At 39.5% G+C, this 22,297-nt stretch overlaps 1 protein-coding gene across 2 annotated transcripts in view; it reads left to right on the top strand.

Annotated features, from left to right (window-relative positions):
- The window catches only part of PRKN (parkin RBR E3 ubiquitin protein ligase), a 1,348,128-nt gene that overhangs the window by 910,004 nt on the left and 415,827 nt on the right, over positions 1 to 22,297 (top strand). For both annotated transcript variants that reach the window (XM_043592715.1, XM_043592714.1), the window contains exon 7: positions 10,114 to 10,250. In XM_043592715.1, the coding sequence (XP_043448650.1) occupies positions 10,114 to 10,250 (137 nt within the window). The remainder of the gene's footprint in view (positions 1 to 10,113; positions 10,251 to 22,297) is intronic.

Below are 22,297 nucleotides of genomic sequence, written 5' to 3'. Positions count from 1 at the left end.
TACATGTGGCTCGTGGAAACAGTATCATTATGCTTTAGTTTGATTTTTGATTTCTCGAGGAATTCAGAACCTTGATAAACACTGAGGAGATAATATGAAGATCTAAGACACAGTTCCCTAACCTTTTCTAACTTTATGCCATTTTAAGTGTTTTTACATGGTTTCCTCACTCCCCTCTAGTTTCTTGGTCAGGCTAATTCATTCTTGCCTTTTGGGTCTTAGTTTAATTATTTATTTATTTATTTTCATTCAGGAAACATTCTCTGCCTGGCCAACATTGGATTAACTTTTTCCCGCTGCGCCCCAGACTTAGTTATATCACCATTAGACAGAATTCCACAAGGACAAGAACTGTGTATCCCATCCCAACATCAAGCCAAGGAACCAGCACATAGTAGCCTCCCGATTACTATGTATGGGTGTTTTTAAATTTTTTTTCACGTTTATTTATTTTAAGAGACGAAGAGAGAGCACAAGCAGGGAAGAGATGGATAGAGAGGAGAAAGACAATCCCAAGCAGGCTCCACGCTGCCAATGCAGAGCCTGAGCAGGGCTCTATCTCACCAACTACAAGGTCATGACCTGAGCTGAAATGAAGAGCCAGTCACTTAACCGACTGAGCCACCCAGGCGCCCCTCAGTGACTAGGTGTTGAATTGACCAGGAAACATCTGACATAAGCTGATCAATCAGGCACAGAACAATATAATGATATGTACTAAAACGCTAAGTAGAATATAAAAATACTGCTTTGTAAACATAAGCATTATGGGGAATTGTAAAGTGAGTGGTAGAATCGGTGTTAGCTGGAGTTTTATTGAAGCAGCCTCCTGAAAGAGGAAAATGAAGGTAAATTGGAAGACTCTGAACACAGAGAGACAAGAGCATAAGGGAAAAGGAGGTTTGGTTCTGACGCTGTAAAGAGAGGACCTGAGAAGGATTTGGGAATGGCAATTAGGGAGACATACAGTGGGGGGCAAGGAGCCTTATGGAGGGCTCCGAAAAACAGAAGGAAAACTTGAGGTCTTGATACACTGGCATTAGATAACTAGTTTATGGTTTTGGCCACGACGTGCCATGATGAAAGCCACTTTAGAATAACATCACCGAGGTGTGCTGATTAAAAAGGGTGGGGGGGGGGGGGCAAATGTGGGAGGAAGGAATGGTGTGGGTGCTGATTTAAGTTAACTCCAGACTGAGGCTAATGAGTTTGGAGAATTCATGCTATACCAACACTTGAAGACCTAATCCATTTGCTCTAGAAAGCACTACACTTTTGCTACCCTGCATATCTTTACTCGGCTATTTTTATACCTCCTATTTTGTAGACTCTCAGAATTAGTAAGTATATGTAGAAAATAAATAGTTCTGAAACAGAGAAGGTAGCTGCTACCTGAAATTTTCTTTTTCTCTATATGACAATAAATAGAACAGGTTAACATCTCAATGGAGATACAGTTGACTTGATAGGGAGCTGTTGTTTGTTTTAAGGCCTAAGTACCCACAGCAAAATGCCTTGCACAAAGTAGTTTTCAACACATGTGAGGTCAGGGCTTAGTCCCACTGCAGAAAATGTGTCTGTGGAATCATAAAGTATTATATCCTCAGGACACATGAGAATTAAGAATATTCTGGTGAGCATTATAAGCACAGGATATACAAAACCAGGTTGTTTTCCAGCAATAAAACTGTGCACTAATGATGAGAGAGTTTGCCCAGTATTGATCAGTGGGCTCAAACCTTGGAACAAATGTTAATGTTAGGGTTCTCTTAAATTTAGTAGCATTTGATGTCACAGATGGGACATAGAATTACTGAATGAAGATTAAAGAGGACAAGGGAATTTTGTCGATAGAGAAAGGGGCAGAGTATATATTTTCTTAATCATTTTATTTTTAATGTATTTACTGTACTTTATATCATATTTTATTTAAAGCCTTTATAAACAAGGGAAGCTGTTTAGTTTCTTCGGTATCTTCTCTCTATATAGACTGAATGCACGCATGGAGGCATGAGTTGCCTTGAGACCCCTTCCACTGACTGCAAAGACGGGGTTAGGTGGTCTCTAACTCATCCCTCTGATAGCTTTTACGACACCAGGAGATAATTACTTGTTTGTCTTCAACCCTACAGGCCTGTGGCCTTCTGAGGCGAAGGGCCATGTCTTGCCCACTTTTACGTGACATCCATAGGTCGGTGCCTGGCACTTGGTAGTTAGTCCAGAGAATTACAAGGATGGATTGATGACAGTGATTCAAAAACGTCAACTTCAATAAAGAGTCTTTGCCTTGGCAGTGTTGTTTATGCTGAAATATTGGGCCTTGTACAAGCAAGCTCACGGAGCCAAAGTCACCCCTTTTTGTGCGGCAAAGTGGACAGGATAAAGCAATGAGGACGTGAGCAGAGGGAGCAAGAAGAAATTCAAAGTGGTGGTAAATGACCTTGGATCTGTCAGGGCCTCAACAGGATTCTGAGTCCAAGCAGACTAATGGATAAACAAACTCACTTCAGGATTTTAAACTTGGCTGCTGGATGGAATTTCGAAGGTCATTCAACTGTTGAAGCTCATTTTAATTTCTAAAAGTTGAGTCTATCAATTAGCATCTTGGATCAGGGGTCTCTCCAGTGACTGGGATTGCTCACTTGGCTAACTCAAATAATGAACCCGTATCACATATGTGGGTTAAACTGTTATCGAGGGCAGGCGCCATGTTGGATACTCCCGTCAGAAGCTCATTTGGGCAATTAGTAGGTGATACAGATTAACCGAAAATGCATTTGGTTTCTGAGACTGTAGCCATTTATCTATTGTTTATAAGCTATCTCTAACTAAAAGAGATTTAAAATGACAGTTGTTAGGAAGATAGATTCGGGTTCCTTAATGGCATAGCTTTCCTCCTCTAATTATTTTTATCTAATCTAATCTTTTATTAAACTCCCAGGAGTCGTAGTTGTTCATGTACTGAGGATTTGTAGAGAGCTTTGAAAGATTGCTAGCTGGGGCATAACATCTATGTTACTGTTGCACAAACGAAATATTGTAAAAACAACATGTGTGTTTCCAAGGGTCAAGTGTAAGCTAAATTCAAGGACTAACTTTCTCCCTCCAGTGAACAAAATTTATTTTTATCTCCTCAATGATTTGCACTTAATATGTTTATCCTAACTTTCATTGCTTCTCATTGCATTTCCGATGATTCTACTATCCCTATATATATATATATATATATATATATATATAATTTTGCTTTTCATTGGGGTGAATGGAGAAACTAGCTATACTAGAGAACTCAGCATTCTCCTCCTGTGCTCTGTTCTTCTGCAACTCCAGTCTCTTCTGTTGACCTGGAAGATTTTTTTCTATCTCCATGCCCTGGAAACTTGATCTTCATTCCAATGCCACTACTCGCGTGAATTCTTTTCTAATTTTCTATCTAAATGTGATCTCTTTCCCCCTCCGAACATGTATTAGTTATATATTGCTGCATAAAAAATAATTACCCCAAGATGTAGTGGCTTAAAACAACAACGGATGTTATCTCGCACAGTTTCGGCGGGTCAGGAACTTGGGAACAGCTTAGCTGGATGGTTCTCGCTCAGGGTTAGCTCATGAAATTGTGATCAAGCCGTCAGCCAGGGCTACAGTAGGCTGAGGGCATGTCTTGTGCTGGAGGGTCTCCATAGGAGTGCTTGAGTGTCCCCACAACACAGCCATCACTCTCCTCAGAGCTACTGACCCAGGAAGCAGCACAGGCAGTAGCTGCACGGTCTTCTCTGATCTAGTCTTAGAAATGGCTCCTTGTCATTTCTGCACTTCCCATGTAGATGACTCAGGTCATCCCACTGATTTGTAAAAGGGACACAAGGGCATGAATCCCAGGGGGTGGAGATCACTAAGGGGACACCCTGAAGGCTGCTTACCACAGAGCCTGCTAATATTTCCTACGTCTCTAATGTAACTTAGTGTCCTGCCCTGTGTTACGCTTATGTGTATCCCTTTCCTACCCACTTTATTAGATTTTTATTTCCTTTCAAGCTTAGACTTCCTTATCTTTACGTATCTTAAAATTTCTGGGATGTCACATTCAATATATGTCACTTTCAGCTGAGAAGTTGGAACCGCAGCCTCTTAATGGGTATAAATGAAGATATACCTGTGGCAAAGAAGTAGACAGGGTCAGAGAAATAGATTTTGGCAGAGAGAGTGTGTGTGTGTGAGGGAGGGCAAATGAGAGAGAGAGAGAGAGAGCACTCACACAAATGAGGTGGAGAGCAGATTAAACTGCACATTTGATCAGATAAATATGAAAACATTGATGCTATTTTGTAGATACAAGAGAGCTAATTTTATGAGAGTTTAAATGTTTGGACTACTTATTGTGTAACCGTGTTCTATTTGTGTGATGTACGTGAGTGGTCTGCCGTATTTTTTTTACTAAGATTTCTTCAGTTATGCCTAATACTCTGTGAGCAAAGGCTCTTTGGATCACTGCTTTCACCAAAGCAGGAAAGTCGTTGCTTACAAGAAACTCTTCAGAACCACGCCTGCAGCCTGCACCAGTGTCTCGCTGTGCTGACTGCTTTGGACCTTAGTCCTCACCTCTGCTCGAAGTGGACCCAGCTGCTCCTGCCCCACCGGTGGCTCCTGTACCTGTGCCTCTGCGGCCTCCTGCACCTGCACAGGCTTCTGCACCTGCGCGGGCTCCTACACCCGCATGGCCTTCTGCACCTGTGCAGCCTCCTGCACCTGCACGGTCTTCTGCACCTGCATGGGCTCCTGCACCTGCATGGGCTCCTGCACCTGCATGGGCTCCTGCACCTGCATGGACGGGCTCCTGCACCTGAGCTTGCTCTTGCACGTGCACTGGCTCCTGCAAATGCACCTCCTGCAAAAAGAACGGCCACTCCCGCCACCCATGGGCGGTGCTAAGTGTGTCTGCAAGGAGCCATCGGACAAGGGCAGCTGCTGTGCCTGATGCCAGGGAAGAGCCTGACCCAGACGTAACTAGAGCAACATGGACAAAGCTGCAGTTTCGAAACACTGTTTCATATTATCCTGTTTGCCACATTCCCCTTTCTATAAAACACAGGCATTATAATAAAAACTGTTGGCTTTAAGAGAAAATAATAACTCTTCAGTAATGTCAAGTACAGCATTTATAATCCCTTTTACGTGGGATTGAGAACTTTATCTAACCTTTGATTAACTGCTCTGTAGCCTGGTCCACGGGGGTAAAATCATCTTTTAGATTGATCAATTAACATTTATATATAACTTGAGCAAAGGGCACAGAGGAATGTTGGGAGGAACAAAGACCCAAGAGGAGATAAGTCTTGGCAGGTTCTCCTCAGAAAAATCACTCCTGTCCATCTTCTTCTTTCCATTCCTAGAACCGCCCGCACACCACAGTCTGCTTCCTTAGTAACTCATGCCTGTGTTATTAAAATGACCTCCAAATAGTTCTCACGACTTCCAGCTTGTTCTCCTCCACACGTTCCCTCGGAATTAAACATATGAAAACATCTGTCCCTTCCGAGACTCACAAGCCTCAGTGAATCCCATGAGCAAGAGACCGCACAGTAGGCCAGTCTCCTGAAGTCCTCCTACCCCTGTCCCCAACCCTTCTCATCTCTTTTCTCTTGTCCTGATACATCCCCTCAGTCAGCCCAGCTGATAACTTTTCTGTTCCAAGAATTCTTTCCCACGTCTGTTTCCTGCCCTGCCCAGAAACCACATTTCTCTCCAGGGACCCAGTGCTGATCCCCCATTCTCTTAAATTCAGCTCAGGTTTCCTAACCCTGACGCATACTTCTCTGCTGTCCTAACTTCTGTGGCACCAGAGTTTGATGACCACACATGCATCCTTTTAATACCTGTTCCACATGCGTGTCATGTCCCCAGACTGTGGCCTGTGACTGAGTTGTGTTTTTCCCAACGCTTCCATCAGTCATGAGATGTTTTTTCACCCACTCACTGCTGTATTCCGTGTGTGTTTATTAAGTACCTACTTCAGCCAAAGTAGATGCTCAGTAAGTAACTGAGTAAAAAATATAAGGATGGGAACAGAGAGATTATGAAATAAAAAACATTTTGTTCAGTAAGCCACAGGTATGATCAGTAACTATTGATTATATAATGTCATGTGCTTATTGCTGTATTTGGTGAGACATGGGTCATGAAGGTGGTAATCAAGTTCAGCCCCCATTGTTTCAGGATTTTTCATTTAATGCTGACAGCTAAAGTAGCAACTTATGAAACAGTCTGAATAAAAGTGAAGACAGTGTAGGAAGCACATTAGGATAGACCCTGTGGATTAAAAGTTAAAGAAAAAGAGAAAAATCAGTGAAGAATTAAGCTCCAGGAAAAGTTCCTTAGAGGTCTTATCTTGAACTGGACCTTGAAGTTTGGAATTTTGATTTGAATATAAAGGCTACTATTATACTAGAAGAATGAGTGACAAAGAGCACGAGCCCAGGAGTAAAAGACCTGGAAGAAAGCTGGAGGCAGAGAGAGGAACAGGATGTGTGATAGAGTGGGGGCAGATTATTAATAGGAGGAGGACATGGAAAAACGTTTGAGAAGTTCCTAGCAAGTACCTAACCCAAAGGGGGTGGTCATAAATACTAGTGTTTTTTTTTCCCACTGTTCTCTTTTGCCTCATACTTAGGAAGTTAATTATGTAGTCCCTCCAGCCATGAAATGATCCTCACTTCTTTTCTTAGATGACTCAGATGATTAATCCAATAATGTTTCTATGGGTGGCATGCTTATTCCTCACCTAACTTTTTCATAAATACTAGAAATTTCTTTTTTTATAACTAGAAATATTATTGATAAGGGATGGACAATCTTACCTCAAAACTGTATCAAGAACTCCAACTGACTGATAATTCTGCATGAATATGGGCATATACTATCTACATCTATATCTATAACATTATTCATCAACATATGTATTTTTTCTACATGTTTATTCTATATTTCTCTCTATATATATTATATAGATATATGTTAGATATATATATTATATAGACATTATATAGATATATAGAATATATATAAATATATTCTATATTTCTCTCTCTCTCTCTCTCTCTCTCTCTCTCTCTCTCTATATATATATATATATATATATATATATATATATATATATTCACTCCATATGGATAGTGACAGAATGCCTGAGGGACTTCTCTAAACTTGTCACTCCCTGAAACTCTTGTAAGTTTATTTCTTTTTTTTTTCTTTTTTCCAAAATGGACATGTAAAACCACACATGTAGGTTCTGGTGTCACTTAGATATACACCCTGTACCTGGGAAGGGATTCTCCTTAATGAACTTTAGTGATCTGTCCTCACTTCGAAAGCTGAACACATTTTTATATCTTGTTTCTTTTACTTCTCACTGTTTGGTAAACTACTGCTACCTGCATTCATTTCTCATACTTTTTATTCAAGGTAAACATTCTCTAAAGCCCTTTTTGATGACTCTATTATATTTTTTGTAATAATAAAGGTTATTGACATTACCTGCTTCAACAGGTAAATCCTAAGGTCTCTCAGGTCCCGGTCACCATGTACTTCTCAGTGCTGCCTTAACTGCTGCCTTGTCCATTTGCCGCTACAATTCCAGAGGGCAGTGCCATGAAATGTGCCAGTGCATCCCCCAGATACCCTATGAACTCTTCCCCAGCTCTTTGCATCCTGATGGTTCTGATCAATTAGTCCTGTCGGTTTGGTCTGTTCGGCTCCCCGCCTATATCTCAATTCAAGAAGGCAGAAGTGAACCGGTACGGCTGTAATTTTTAGTAAGATTCCTCCTATGTCCCCAAGACAATGTGTTTCACTCTGTGGGGCCTAGAGCCTATGTTTCCACAGGGCCTGTGATTGTCCTTGTACTGCTGTATCTGTGTGTGTGTGTGTGTGTGTGTGTGTGTGTGTGTGTGTGTAGTTGCAGTAGTAGGGGAAGGGGCAAGATGCACTACTGTGTCTGTTGAGTGTGCCCTCCGTGCCCCAAACATTGGGCCTCTGAAACCTTTCCTAATATGGTGGGCTCTTGAATCTGCACAGGGTTTACCTCACAGCATGGCCTCTCATGTATTCACCATTCCTTTCCAATCTGTTCCAAATGGTAGGATGCCATCAGTAAAGTAGAACAGCTGATGTTCTGTGGACTGTCCACATGGTCTAAGTAGTTTGGGGCCATATTTTAACTGAAGGGCAAATCCATAAATATGTTGTCCACACATGGAACAAAACTCTCTCCATTTTTCCTTAATAGGGATGGAAAAGAACTCACTTCCTGGACCAGTGGCTACCACGTACCTTAACGTTGCTCTGGGACACTATGCCAACAGTTCATGTTCCTACTGCTTTGGCTTTATAAGTTTTCCTTTTATTTCTTCTACCGGGTAATTGCTAAGCTTTCTTTTTTAACCTTGTTATATAGAGGAACATTTTTATGAATGTTCTAATATTTTCTCCAGTGCTTCCATGTGTTGAGAGCAGATTGAGCGTCTCTAAAGGCTTAGTCGACCATGTTGCTAAGACCAGAATGGAGAATATTTTTCATAGAACTTAGCCATGAGGAGAACATAGAACACAGCAGTTCTATAGGGTCACACAGAGGGAATATGGTGTGTGTGCCCTTGTGCACGTGTGTATGTCTGACTCGTGATAGAAATGAGAAGGTATTATATTTTATCATCTTCCAGCAGAATGTTATTAGAAGGGAAGAGGTTGAAAGTTCAGAACACAGTCAATGCCTAATTGAAAAAGGCTCTGGAAATGGAAATGATAGCCCCAAAAGGACTGCAGTAGTTCAGAGATGAGAAATAGAAGCACATAAAAGCATTTAGGGACGTCCTTGCCCAGCTTATGATGACCATTGCCCTGTTGATCCATGACATTAAAATACTAAGTTATTTTTTTTTTGTTTTCTATTAGATATTGCTTTGAAATAAGTGGGAAAGCAGAATTTTGAAAACCTTTTAATTGTTAAGAAAATTACATGTTACTAATATTAATGTTTAATATCAATTTTTCTGGGGAAAGGGCTTTTGAAGAGCTCTGAGGTCTTTTAAGAATTGTGTATGAAATAAAAAAAAACTATTTTGTATGTTGTTGTCATTACACAGAGAATAGGGTTATCTAGATAAACTCCAGTGTTGTTTTTTTTGTGTTTTTTTTACTATTAAAATGGCCTTGGGGCTGATGTGAAATTAATTCAATTTGTCTCTCTCTCTCTCTCTCTTTTTTTTCTTTTGGTTATAACATAATGTGGTTCATTTTGTTAGCAAAAATACATGCTTATTTGGGGCATTTTTCCCCTATAAAGCATTCTAAGGGAATCCAAAGATTTTAGAACTCATATATCAATTTATTAGTAACCTCCTAAACTTGATTTAAGAAATTGGCTGTTTGTGTGGAGTAGGGATGGCACGATAGACTAAATCTTTTAGAAAAGAATCTGTGCTAGATAATTTTTATTTTGAAATTCTACTTTTCTGCTTGCCAGTGAAATATGAGTGATTGTTTAACATACCTACTTTGGCACCATGGTAATTTTTCTTTTGGCTTTTGGGAAGTTCAGATTTTATATATCATTAACATACAATTCAAGGAACGTTTATTTAAACCTTACCGTGCCTGGTACTATGAGAATATCAATTTAAATTAAGCACAGTATCTACTTTCAAGGAGATCACAGTCGGTAGAGAAGCATATCAATAGTATGATGTAATTTTGTATCAATAAAAAAATGTATAAATGGGGTGATTCATGGGTGAATTGGGAATTATGAGGCTTCTAGAAGATGATCTAGAAAGAGGTTATATCTGAGCTCAGATTTAAACAGCAGTTTGGTAAATATGTTAATATAAAAATATAAATTTAGGAAAATCAATGTTATGTATAGTTAATGAAATGTTTCCAATTTTTAAGGCGCAGCTTTGACACATATGTGCTCAATGGTGAGCAGTGCAGGTGTCTACACAGAGCATTTTCTAAGCAAGCTGATAGGGTTACAAAGTGTCCCAAAGCACATGTTGCCTTTCGACTCTTAGAAGTACTAGAGGAAATGTTTTCCTTTTCTTTTTTTATTTTTCTGTGCAGGAGCCCTGTCCTGGTTTTCCAGTGCAACCATCGCCACGTGATTTGCTTAGACTGTTTCTACTTATACTGTGTGACAAGACTTAACGACAGGCAGTTTATCCATGACCCTCAGCTGGGCTACTCTCTGCCGTGTGTGGGTAAGTCTAGTACTTTTTTCTTCTCCATTTTTAATGCTAATTAATAACGGAAGAACTATTGATGCAAGACTATCTTAGGGATACTCAATCCCCCGCCGAGGGGTTGAAAATTCAAATATCTATTTGATCCCTGCTGAGCAAGAAACAGTGTTTGCATCACAAAAATATAAAATACGAAGGTATGCAGAAGTTATGTTGAACTGGAAAATGCATCACCTGCATAAAAGTATGGAAGATAAATCTTAAAATATTATTCAGCCGAGGTGCACAAAGTATGTCTATGGATTCACCCTACAAGTGACAGATTACCATGGATCTAGAGCAGCCCTATCCACGTTTTCAAATTGTATACCCTTATTGCTAAAAATTTTGAGCACATACGCATATATATGAAAAAACATATATTTTAAAGGATTTTGAAGAATGAGATAAAGCTGAAATATTTAATATTCTCAGTTTTTTTATCTTTCAACATTGAAGAACATTCTTTACTTATATTACTGTTGTTACATGTATTTTTTTATTGAGGTGAAATTCACATAACATACAGTTAACTATTTTCAAGTGTCCAGTTCAGTGGCATTTCATGTTTTCACAATGTGATGTGATGACTATCACCCATGTCTAGTTTCAAAATTTTTTCATTATCCCAGAAAAATACCCCGCATTCATTAAGTAAGCGTTCCCAATTTCCCCTCACCTCTGTCTCTTGGCAACCACTATCTTCCTCTGTGGATTTACCAATTCTAGATACTTCATATAAAAGGAATCATGCAATGTGTAACCTTTTGTGTCTTCCTTGTTTCACTTACCATAATGTTTTTGAAGTTCATCCAACTTGTGGCATGTATCTTCATTCCTTTTTATGACTGATTAATATTCCATTATATGGACATACCACAATCTATTTATCCATTTCTTTGCTGATGGACATTTGTGTTGTTTTCACCTTTTGACTATTCTGAATAATGCTGCCAAAAACATTTGTGTATTTGTTCCTGTGTGCATATATGTTTTCATTTCTCTTGGATGTATACCCAGGAGTGCAATTGCTAGGTCATATGCTAATTCTATATTTAATCTTTTGAAGAACTACCAAACTATCTTCCATAGCTGCTGCACCATTTTGCATTCCTACCAGTAACTTATAAAGGTTTTTATTTCTTTACATCCTCTCCCACACTTGTTATTTTCCTGTTTTGTTTTTAATAGCCATACTATTAAATTTGGAGTGGTACCTCATTGTGGTTTTGACTTGCATTTCTTTAATGACTGATGATGTTGAATATTTTCTCATATGCTTGTTGGCCATTTGCGTTTCTGTTTGGAGAATACCCAAGACCTTTGACCATTTTTTGATTGGGTTGTTTGTGTTGTTGCTGACTGGTAAGAGTTCTTTATGTGTTCTGGATAATAGACGTTTATCAGATATATGACTTGCAAACATTTTTCCTATTCTGTGGGTTGTATTTTTACTTTAATGGTAATATCCTTCAATACATAAAAGTTTTTAATTTTGAAGAAATCCATTTTATCTATTTTTTCTTTTGTTGTTTGTGCTTTTGGTGTCAAAGGTAGGAATCCATTGTCAAAACCAAGGTCCTGAAGAATGACTCCCATGTTTTCTTCTAATAGCTTAGCTTTAATTCTTAGGCCATTGATAACATTTTGAATTATTTTTTTATATATGGAATGAGATAGGGGTCTGTACCTCATTCATATATATATATATATACATATATATATATATATATATATATGTATGTATAATCATTGCAATGTGAGTAAATATGCTTCACTGATTTTGAAAATTGTGGTTTGAAATTGTGATACCTTGATTCAATGGTCAGATTTTAAGTTTAACTTATTTCGGTACTTAGTTTTAATGTTTTTTTTGATCAAAGCTGAAAAATATAACTCAAAAGTATTTCACATTTCCAAATGGAGGAAGCTGATTGCATTGTTGACTTTGTAAATTATGATACTCATTTTTTGACTGTATTTGCCAATAATGCAATGTTTATCAATTAAGATTCACATAATGCATGATCAGTATATTAAGGAAAACTCACTGAAAGGTTTTGGACTTCTATATTTTTAACAAAAGCATTCAAAAGTTAGTGAAATATTTATTTTCAGATTGAAAGATTCTATTTTTCATGGGATAATTTTGTACTGATAAACTCTCTTCCTTCACAAAACCATGTAGCATGGAATATCCATTTTCATGTTTTCTCTTCATACTCAAGGCACTTCTAAAAGTTAGTTTACTTCTGATGTAGCTTTAAATTTTAAAGCATTTTAATTGTAGGAAATTTCGAACATACAAAATAAAAAAAAAAATGTGCAATCACTCCCTTCGTACACATTAGCCAGGCTTTCTAGCATGACAAGTTGTTCTAGGCTTTTCTCGTAATTCTTGCTACTTTGGATTTTTTCTTTGGAACCCTTTTAAATAATTTTTGTGAGTGTATCTACCTCATCACCTGTTATTTAAACATAATTCTCCTTAAAACCTTGCTTTTCTTTTTTAAAATGCCACTCACTACCAAGAACTTACCTTCCCTAACACCTCTTTTAATGTTTAACAGCAAGAAGGAGAAAGCTACATATTTGTGGATTTTGTTATTAAAAGACAATGTATCCAGAATAGAGTAACACACATTTTCTGCAGTTCTTGATGATTGAAAGTTATCAAAAATATCTAAAGATATTTGAATTGCAAACCTATTGCTAACGAGATATTTATAAAAACTGATGCATAGGCCTGTACTAATCTCCACACATTAGCAATATTGACTGTTACCTACAATAAGGAACCACTGGAGGGCTAGCGTCCTGTGTGGGATGTGCGTTTTAAAGCTGGATTCACAGACTTGGGCACCACGCCCCGCCCCCATAACAGTGCACTGAATGAATTTGACTGGGCCACCAGTGTGGTCACACATTACAGGTTGAACTAAACGATATTGTCTTTCAATTTTTTTGTGTGCACGGACAATAATGTGGAAGCTAAAATTAACCTATTTTTATGTAAAGTTTTTCCTATTCTTTGACTTTTAATGAGCTTTGGAAACCAGGAAAAAAGAGAAGTAGCAAGTAACCACAAGCTGAGACAAGTTACAAACAACCATAACGACTTTCAACTGTGTAGTAAACTTCCTATGCTGTATAATTCATTTCAGTACTTGTTTCTTTATGTCTTCAACAATGTTTTAATACATATCTTCAAAAGTGCTTATTACAAACTACAATTCAGTTTGTCACAATATTGTCATGTATTATTTCAGCATTTTTTTAAACTGTGAACTCAGATTATAAGTGTTCCTCATACTAGATGAAAAGATGCTTTCAAATGTTATTACAGAATTTTTGTTTTATTTTGTAAGAAACAAACTGGATTGTTTTGAACCTTGCTCAACAGAGACTCTCTAAGAGTCTGCATTTTAGGACTCCCACTGGCCCCTCAAGACACCCTCTTTGCAGGTCATAACATGATATATCCCCCACACACACCAGGGTATGAGAAGTTCCAGCATCAGCCAGTACGTTACGTCCTAGTAAAGACTAATTTTTTCACATTTTAAAGACCTGAATAAGTCTTACTATTACCTCCCCATAAACCAATGAATAATTTTGCACATATCCTGAAGTGTACATAGAGAATCAGAGAAGCCAAGTTCAAATCCTGGCTTGGAGATTCACCACCTTCGTAATGTAGGGCAAGTTACTTATCCTTGGTATGTCTCTTGTTTCATTTTAAGCTAAAATGGAGATAATACAGTAGCAACTATTTTATACATTGCTATGTGGATGGATTAAAATAATGCCGTATAGAGTGCCTTTGCGTTAAATGCTGAAGACCACAAGCACATAATGAATACTGGCTCTTGTTAACTCAGTTGTTATGTAAGCATGCTATGTAAGTATTCCTACAGACAGTATATGTAATTTATTTGCGCGTATATGTGTGTGTTCATAGAGGAACATACGTTCGGACATTCTTTAACTGTAGGTTGGTGTTTCCTATAGTCCAGTGCATAAATCAACCATTTACCAAGCAGTATACATCTGTCCATCTATCTGACCATCTTTTTCCCTTGGTTTATTTGACTTTGCCTTGATTCATGGAGTGTAAAACAAGACACATAAAATAAACTAGTAAAAAAAAACAGAAATAGAAAATCAAGGCTTTTCAAACTAAGGATAAAAATAGCAGACTATCAGAAAAAAGAATTGATTGAACTCATACTATTTCCATGGCATGCTGTTCTTTCATGGTGGAGTTAATTAAAAGGTTATATCAATGTCTATAAATCTTGTAAATAAAACTTAATACCGTGTATGACAAGCAAAAATGATGGCTAATTCCACAATGGAACTAAGAATGCATTGAAAGGTCAGCTTTATGACAGCTGGATTACTCAGGCAAGGCTCAAATTCTATGCCAGATCCATTTGGCAAAGAAGGTGTATTGATGTTCATGTTGATCATGGTTCCATTGAACATTTCCTTGATGGCTCTTTCCTGACCTCAACAGTCTTGTGTAGAATGCCTGAACCTCAAAGGCCCCAGTGTTATCTTTGGTTTTTGGAAGATTAGAAGTTTCTGGAAGCTCAGCTTGTGTGTGTGTGTGTGTGTGTGTGTGTGTGTACGCTTATTCTTTTATTGCTCATGGTTTTAACCTGACTGAATATTGTTGGTTCTCTGAAGAGTTGTCCATTTATCTTTCCACCATGGTGGGGCACCTGGGTAGCTCAGTTGGCTAAGCATATGACTTCGGTTCAGGTCATGATCTCGTAGTCCCTGAGTTCAAGCCCCGTGTCGGGCTCTGTGATGACAGCTAGGAGCCCAGAGCCTGCTTCAGATTCTGTGTCTCCCTCTCTCTCTGACCCTCCCCTGCTTGCTCGTTCGCTCTCTCCCTCCCTCTCTCAAAAATAAATAAAACATTTTAATAAAAATAATATCTTTCCACCATGGCATTTTGAAATCTAGTAAAATGGTTTCAGGCCCCCATGGTGGCTACTAGCCATTTTTAGATTATGGTTTTTCCAAGAAAATTAATCCAAGATTTATTTATATAATCAAGGGGCATTGTATTCGTAAAGCCACCACTTCCTTTCAGTGACAAAGTTCATCTCTAACCACAAGAGATGGTTACACTGGCACTGGAATCCGTAGCTTTAAATCACTCTTTGACTTTTCTGATCTCAGGGGTCTACATGAAACTGTAAATAGGGTGGATTCATTGGTAAATACATATTTGCTTGGTGATTGTGTTTCTACTTTGGCAGAGGCCAAAGGACTTTCTGATGCTTGCAAACTAGAATGGATTATCCCACTAGGATGGCATGGGTGTTATTCAAAGCTAACACGAAGGGGTGCCTGGGTGGCTCAGTCGGTTGAGTGTCTGACTCTTAATATCAGTTCAGGTCATGATCTCAATGTCCTGGGATTGAGCCCCACATTGGGCTCCATGCAGAGTGTGGAGCCTGCTTAAGATTCTCTTTCACCCTCTCTCTCTGCCTCTCTCTCTCTCTCTCTCTCTCTGTCTCAAAATAACAAAAACAAAAAGCCAAAGCTACATCCAATATCTGTACAGATACAGATCAGTGTCAGGTACAGATATCTGTATCTCATGCACAGCACTATTCAAGAGTGCTTTTCCACTCTTTGAGTTAAATACAGCACTTTATTCCTCACCCTCCCAGAATCCATACAAAACAGTCTTTCCCCCAAATCCATCATTTGTTATCTCCAGAGCCCAGGAAACAAACCACTCGCTACTGTTTGAATAGTGACATTATGAGGGGGGAACATGAGATCAGTTTTCTGGTACTACAAACTTTATGTAAAAAATAGAGGCTGTAAGTTGAATTGGTAAACTATTTTTCTTTTTTTTTTAATTTTTTAAAATGTTTATTTCTTTTTGAGAGAGAGAGAAAGAGACAGAGCAAGAATGGGGAGGGGCAGTGAGAGAGGGAGACACAGAATCTGAAGTCAGAATCTATGTTGACAGCAGAAAGCCCGATGTGGGGCTCAGACTCGTGAACCTCGAGATCATGACCTGAGCCAATGTTGGACACTTAACCGACTGAGCCACCCAGGCACCGTTAGTAAATTATTTTTCAAACTACACTGGTCCCATAGAAGCCACAGAAAAGCTAGACAAAACATCTATTTCTATTGCTAAATAACCCACACATCAAATGTTTTGCTAAGAGTCTCTGTATAAGTTCACATTTCTATATAAGTGTCTAATACCTCTTACCACGAATTCATAACATGTTCTTTTTTCCCATAATCTAGTCTTTCAATCCTTTTTCAAGATCACTGAACTAAACATTTTCAAAGCTCAATTTTAGACATATACATTCTTCAAGGTATGGCTAGCTAGTCAACAACGAACCAACGTTTTTCATTATCATAATTACGATGACAGACAATTAAAAGTGGTGTAAAACCCTTTCGGGCACAAACCCTGATTCTTTTGTGTGAGCTTCTCATTTGACCAGAAATTTCGTTATGCTTTGTCAGAGTGGGATGCTGAATTTTATTTCCCTGAGAGTAGAAAGTAAGTAATGATTAGGACTGTTACTGGCTACTTACTGTATATAAGGTGCTGCTCTAAGGGCTTGCATACATGCATCCATGTAATCCCCCAAAGACCTATTGAAATGGATATTGTCATTCTTCCAATTTTATACACGAATTATTTAAGGCTCACAGAAGCTAATTAAAGTGCACATGGTATTACAGCTAATGAATAACAGAGCTGGTGTTCAGTGCCAGCTAGTTGTGGCTCTAGAATGTGTGTTTTTAAACATTGTATGAGTAGAGAAGCCAGTAACCACAGTTAAAGTACTATTTTGAAAGTTCTATGGAGGGGCGCCTGGGTGGCGCAGTCGGTTAAGCGTCCGACTTCAGTCAGGTCACCATCTCGCGGTCTGTGAGTTCGAGCCCCGCGTCGGGCTCTGGGCTGATGGCTCAGAGCCTGGAGCCTGTTTCCCATTCTGTGTCTCCCTCTCTCTCTGCCCCTCCCCCGTTCATGCTCTGTCTCTCTCTGTCCCAAAAATAAATAAACGTTGAAAAAAAAAATTAAAAAAAAAAAAAGAAAGTTCTATGGAAAAGAATGTCAAGGGAAGCGTGTCCAGATTTTTAGCACTCTTTCCATATTTAAACCAACAGCAAACTTGAAAAGTAGGAATTGTTGTTATTTTACAGAGGAAGAAGTAAAGCCTTAGTATTAGGTACCCAGGATCACAGGAGGAATCAAGCTGTTGCTTCCATCCAGGTGTGGTTGACCCCAAAGCTCCACATTCTCTCCATTCTCCCACCCTGCTTCCCTCTAGAGACAGTGCTTCTCAACCCTGGATGTACATTTCAATAAAACAAAGTTAAAAAAAAAAATCCAATGCTCATCCATGCCTCAGGCCAATTAAAAGAACCTCTGGGATGGCCCCCAGTATTTGTTAGAGTCCCCCGCTGAAGAGTTTAAGAACTACTGTGGGGGTGAGCATTCCACAAGCACCAAGGTATTTTCAGTGGGAGACTGTAGCATTAATAAGCACAAAAATACTCCCTCTGCCCTTGCCTGTTTTGTCCATGAGTGATTTGATTTGCCAGCCAGCATAGGATTTTCAATAAACGTTGAAGTTGAAAATAAGATCAGCAAACCCAGCCAAAATGGCCTATATCCAGAGCCTCTGAGAAACTCTTGCATGAAACTATGGGCTTTGGGAGAAACTCCGTAATTATTTTGACATATTTGCTATCTTTTCTTCTGTACCTGCTATTATGAGAATTCCATCTAGAAATTATTTTGAAATGCCAAAGCACTGTTTTCATCTGCTCTTAACCATGAGTATCACTCACACAACTGAATGGAGCTTTGTGAAGTTAGGTTGATTTATTTTGGAGTGCTGTTCTACAAGTACATGCTGAAGACCATGTAGAACGGATTCGCCTCTAGTCCATTATGGGCCCTGGCAACATGGATTTCCTGTAGCCTTGGGGGTGTCCGAGGGCATCGTTCCTGGTTTCTCTGTGACATGCCGTTACCATGGCCACTGGCTGTACTGACACCATCCAGGTACAGGTGCATCCCCGACTGTGTCCTCAGTGCTTTCTGTTTGTTGTTACTCTTCTCCTCCAAGGTCACATTTTCATGTGATTCCCATTTTTATATACCTTAGAATGACATTTCCTTTCTATGTAATATGTCCACTCAGAAACTGCAGTCCATTAGGGCCCTTAGCATCCCTGTGGGCAACATGAAGCACAAGGCAGATTGTCCTGGTCCTTTTGGGATACAGAGACCTTCTTGATGCCTACAGAGTCAAGGCTGGTTTCTGGATAGCTATTTGGGGAGCTAAGCATAAAATCCAAAATACATTTTCTTTTGGCTTTCGATCATTGCTCTTCCAAATACGCACACATAATCATTTCAATATAATTACTAAAACCACATAGAAAAGTAGGGAAATAAATTAAAAGATAGGTCACCAAAGAAGATATGTGCATGATCAATACACATTAAAAGTTTAACATAATTAGTTGCTAAAGAATTATTCATTTAAAGCATAAAATAAAATATGGATGGACATACATTCAAAAACAGGCAAGAATGTAAATTCATATTTTTCTAAAAAGCAATTTTGCACTCTATAAATGAGCTTTAAAATATTAACAAACAGCCTAGAAACCTATTTATACACACATTGTCTATATATCTGTCCAACTCTGAAATACACAGCCCCTTTGCTCCCTAGCTCCCAGATCTTGAATAATTGTGATAGATGGCGTGAAAATGGCAGCACCAGGATTCAAGAAGCTGATAATCTTGCAGTCCAAAGTTGATCTTCTTTCTTTAATTGAAACTAAATCAAATTTAGGAATTTTCTGAGATTAACGCTAAACTTTGTGGTTTATTGCAGGGAGGGGGTGGTGATTTAGAAATTTTGACAGTTTGTCTTTGATTTGAATGTATGAAAGTCAGAATAGTAGTATACCTTTTCTAACAAAAGCAACACTGATGGGGTGCCTGGGTGTCTCAGTCGGTTAAGAGTCCGACTTCAGCTCAGGTCATGATCTTGCAGTTTGTGAGTTCAAGCCCCGTGTCGGGCTCTGTGCTGACAGCTCAGAGCCTGGAGCCTGCTTCAGATTCTGCGTCTCCCTTGCTCTTTGCCCCTTCCCCACTCACACTCTGTCTTTCTCTCTCTCTCTCTCTCTCTCTCTCTCTCTCTCTCTCTCTCTCTCTCAAAAATAAAGATTAAAAAATTTTTTTAGTAAAAAAAAGCAATACTGAAATCACAGAATCAAGGTTTCCACTTGCGTCATGATTCAGTGTGGGTCAGCTGTGACACCTCTGCCCCATGATATCATTGTGGGACTCAGATTCTGTCTTCTGCCACCTAGTGTTTCTGTCACCCCCAGTGGCCTCTGAATCCCCACGAGATCCTTTTCTTGCAGTCCAAGCTGGCAGAGGCAGGGAGGGTGGGAGCCTCAGGCTGGAGTTTTTGGACACCAGGCCTGGAAATGGGGCACATCCCCTATTACACCTGAGCTACACGGCCACACCTAACCACATGAGGGTGTGTGTGTGTGTGTGTGTGTGTGTGTGTGTGTGTGCGCGCATGCAACAGGAATAACTCTCAGTCAAGTGGCTCTGTCATAGGGAATGACTGTCCATGGACAGGGACCAGAAAAAGAGCTGTAGGACAGAACCCGTGGTGTCCAGGAGCTCATTCTGGCTAGATCGACAGGCATCGTCTACTGTCCTGTGTTTCCTCTTGGAAATGCTGCCTAACTCAGCGAGGACAGTGGACTCCCACATTTGTTTGATGTGCGTGTGAGTCTTCAGGGTTTTACAGACGAAGAGAGTCTGCACACCAATTAGAAACGCTGCCAGCAAGTCTTCCTGTATCTTTAGGAGGAAGCCCATGCCCAAGGAGACTATGCCTTCATCCTTACTTTGCTTGGGTTTCTCCTTTCCAAGCTGCCTTTCATCTTTTCTTGCAACTTATTAAGTGGTTAAAAATAAAATGACATTTTAGAAAAACAGAAGCAAGGTGGGAATGTTTTCGGTAGCCAGCAGAGAATGCAAAAATAGTTTCTTTCCACCTATTTCCACCCTGAACGCTTAAAAAGAGCATTCTACCTTTGTTTTGGAGGAGCGGAAAGCAGACCGTTTTTAACTCTCAATTTATTCTTATCCAAAGAGTTCTAGAAAAATGCCTGTGATTGTTCAAGATAGCGACAAAAGTTGTTCAAAACAACGGTCTTTAGACTTTGTGCTTCTTTTTATTAAAATGTATTTATCCAAATTCCTCTCCCCGGCCTAATTGGCAGTTAGCACAATTTTTGAGCCTGTGCACTTGGCTCAGTACAGAGGGTGCTCTCCTGCATCCAGAAGAATTATAATCATGTCAATAGAATATTAATTGACTTTTAAGTATACCATTGTAAATGGTTTGATGCATTCTTGAATTTATTACGAGACCTCTTATGCATACACAACAGTGCTTAACCACTCTGGTATCATAGATTTATAGTTATTGACAACCCCTGGGATCGTGTCCCAGATCAAAGAAACACCAGCATCCCGGAAGCCCCTTAGGTGCCCCTCCCCACTCACAACCTCCTCTCTCTTGCTCCCATGCAACTATTATCTTGCCTTTTGTAATATTCATCTCCCTGCTTTTCCTCGTAGCACCGCCAGCCTAGGGACATACACCCCTAAAAATGACAGTTGCCTACTTTTAACTTTCAAATTGATGCTGAAAATGTTCTGCCCAGTTTCCTCCACCAGAAACATCAAACTTCCCATTATGCCCCTGGTCAGAAAACTCGAACACCTGTACAAAGTATTCCAGTATTTCGGATGCCCATTCTTCTCTCTGTTACGTATGTTTGTTCATCGCACTAGATGGAGGCTGCTTATGCTTATCTTCCTCATCTCAGTTGCTATCCACTGTGAGCAGGTTTTTTTTTTATCTTTTTCACCAGATAAATTCTGAGTTCACAATCAGAGATATAAAAGCCAATGATAAGAGGGACCCTGAAGAGTTACGTAGGCAAGTTGGATCAATTTTATTGCAATTTGGTGAGAATAAGAGTCTTATACCCATATTGTGAATTTTACAAAGCCCTGCTCACTATGTTCAATGTTCTCCTCCATTTGTCAGTCCTTCTCTGTGCCACCATCCACAGGTTTGCAGTACATTTTCTGCTGGTTGCACCTCAGCCAGCGCACGGCTTATATCAGAGCATTTCAGTTGCTGAGAACCACCTAAAAAGCTGATTATAGCTGCCAAAGAGGCTCTCAGCAGTGTGTAGAGTTACAGACGCAGGGACCAAAACTTCTGTGCGCTGTCTAGTGTCTCGGAAAATGAGAGTGTGCTTTATCTTTATGAGCTACAGATTTCTGGAGCTAGCCGTTTTGGCCTTTGGGGCAAGAAAACTGAAGTGTATTTGCAACAGAAATTTCTTTGGATGTTCAAGTCCGCATTTCCTGATTCAAACAGGTGTTGTTTTCTTTTTCTATTTTTTTTTTTTGTATATTTGAGAGGGAGAGAGAGACAGAGAGAGAGAGTGAGTGCAAGCAGGGGAAGGACAGAGAGACAGAGACAGAACGTGAAGCAAGCTCCAGTCTCAGAGCTGTCAGCACAGAGCCTGACGCAGGGCTCGAACTCATGAGTGGTGATTTCATGACCTGAGCCAAAGTTGGATGTTCGACCCACTGAGCCACCCAGGTGCCCCAAACAGATGTTGTTTTCCTTCATGACTTACCCCTTCTCCATCATCATCCACAGGCTGTCTTCAGTGCCTGCTGGTGCTGCGTTCAGTTCTAGATGTTACTCTGGCCACACACGCACGTGCGCGCGTGCACACAAGCAGTAACTGTGATAAAACTTTATTCTTCCTCGCTGTGTGATGTCTTGTATTAATGAGACTTCATGCATAGAAATTGCTATGAGCTGCTGACCTCCAACTATCTTTGAAATAATTAATAATGTGCTTAGAGGGGTTGATTTACATATTCATGA

This window comes from Prionailurus bengalensis, chromosome B2 (genome assembly GCF_016509475.1).
Source record: "Prionailurus bengalensis isolate Pbe53 chromosome B2, Fcat_Pben_1.1_paternal_pri, whole genome shotgun sequence".
Classification (NCBI taxonomy): domain Eukaryota; kingdom Metazoa; phylum Chordata; class Mammalia; order Carnivora; family Felidae; genus Prionailurus; species Prionailurus bengalensis.
This window is presented reverse-complemented; position numbering and strand designations above follow the sequence as displayed.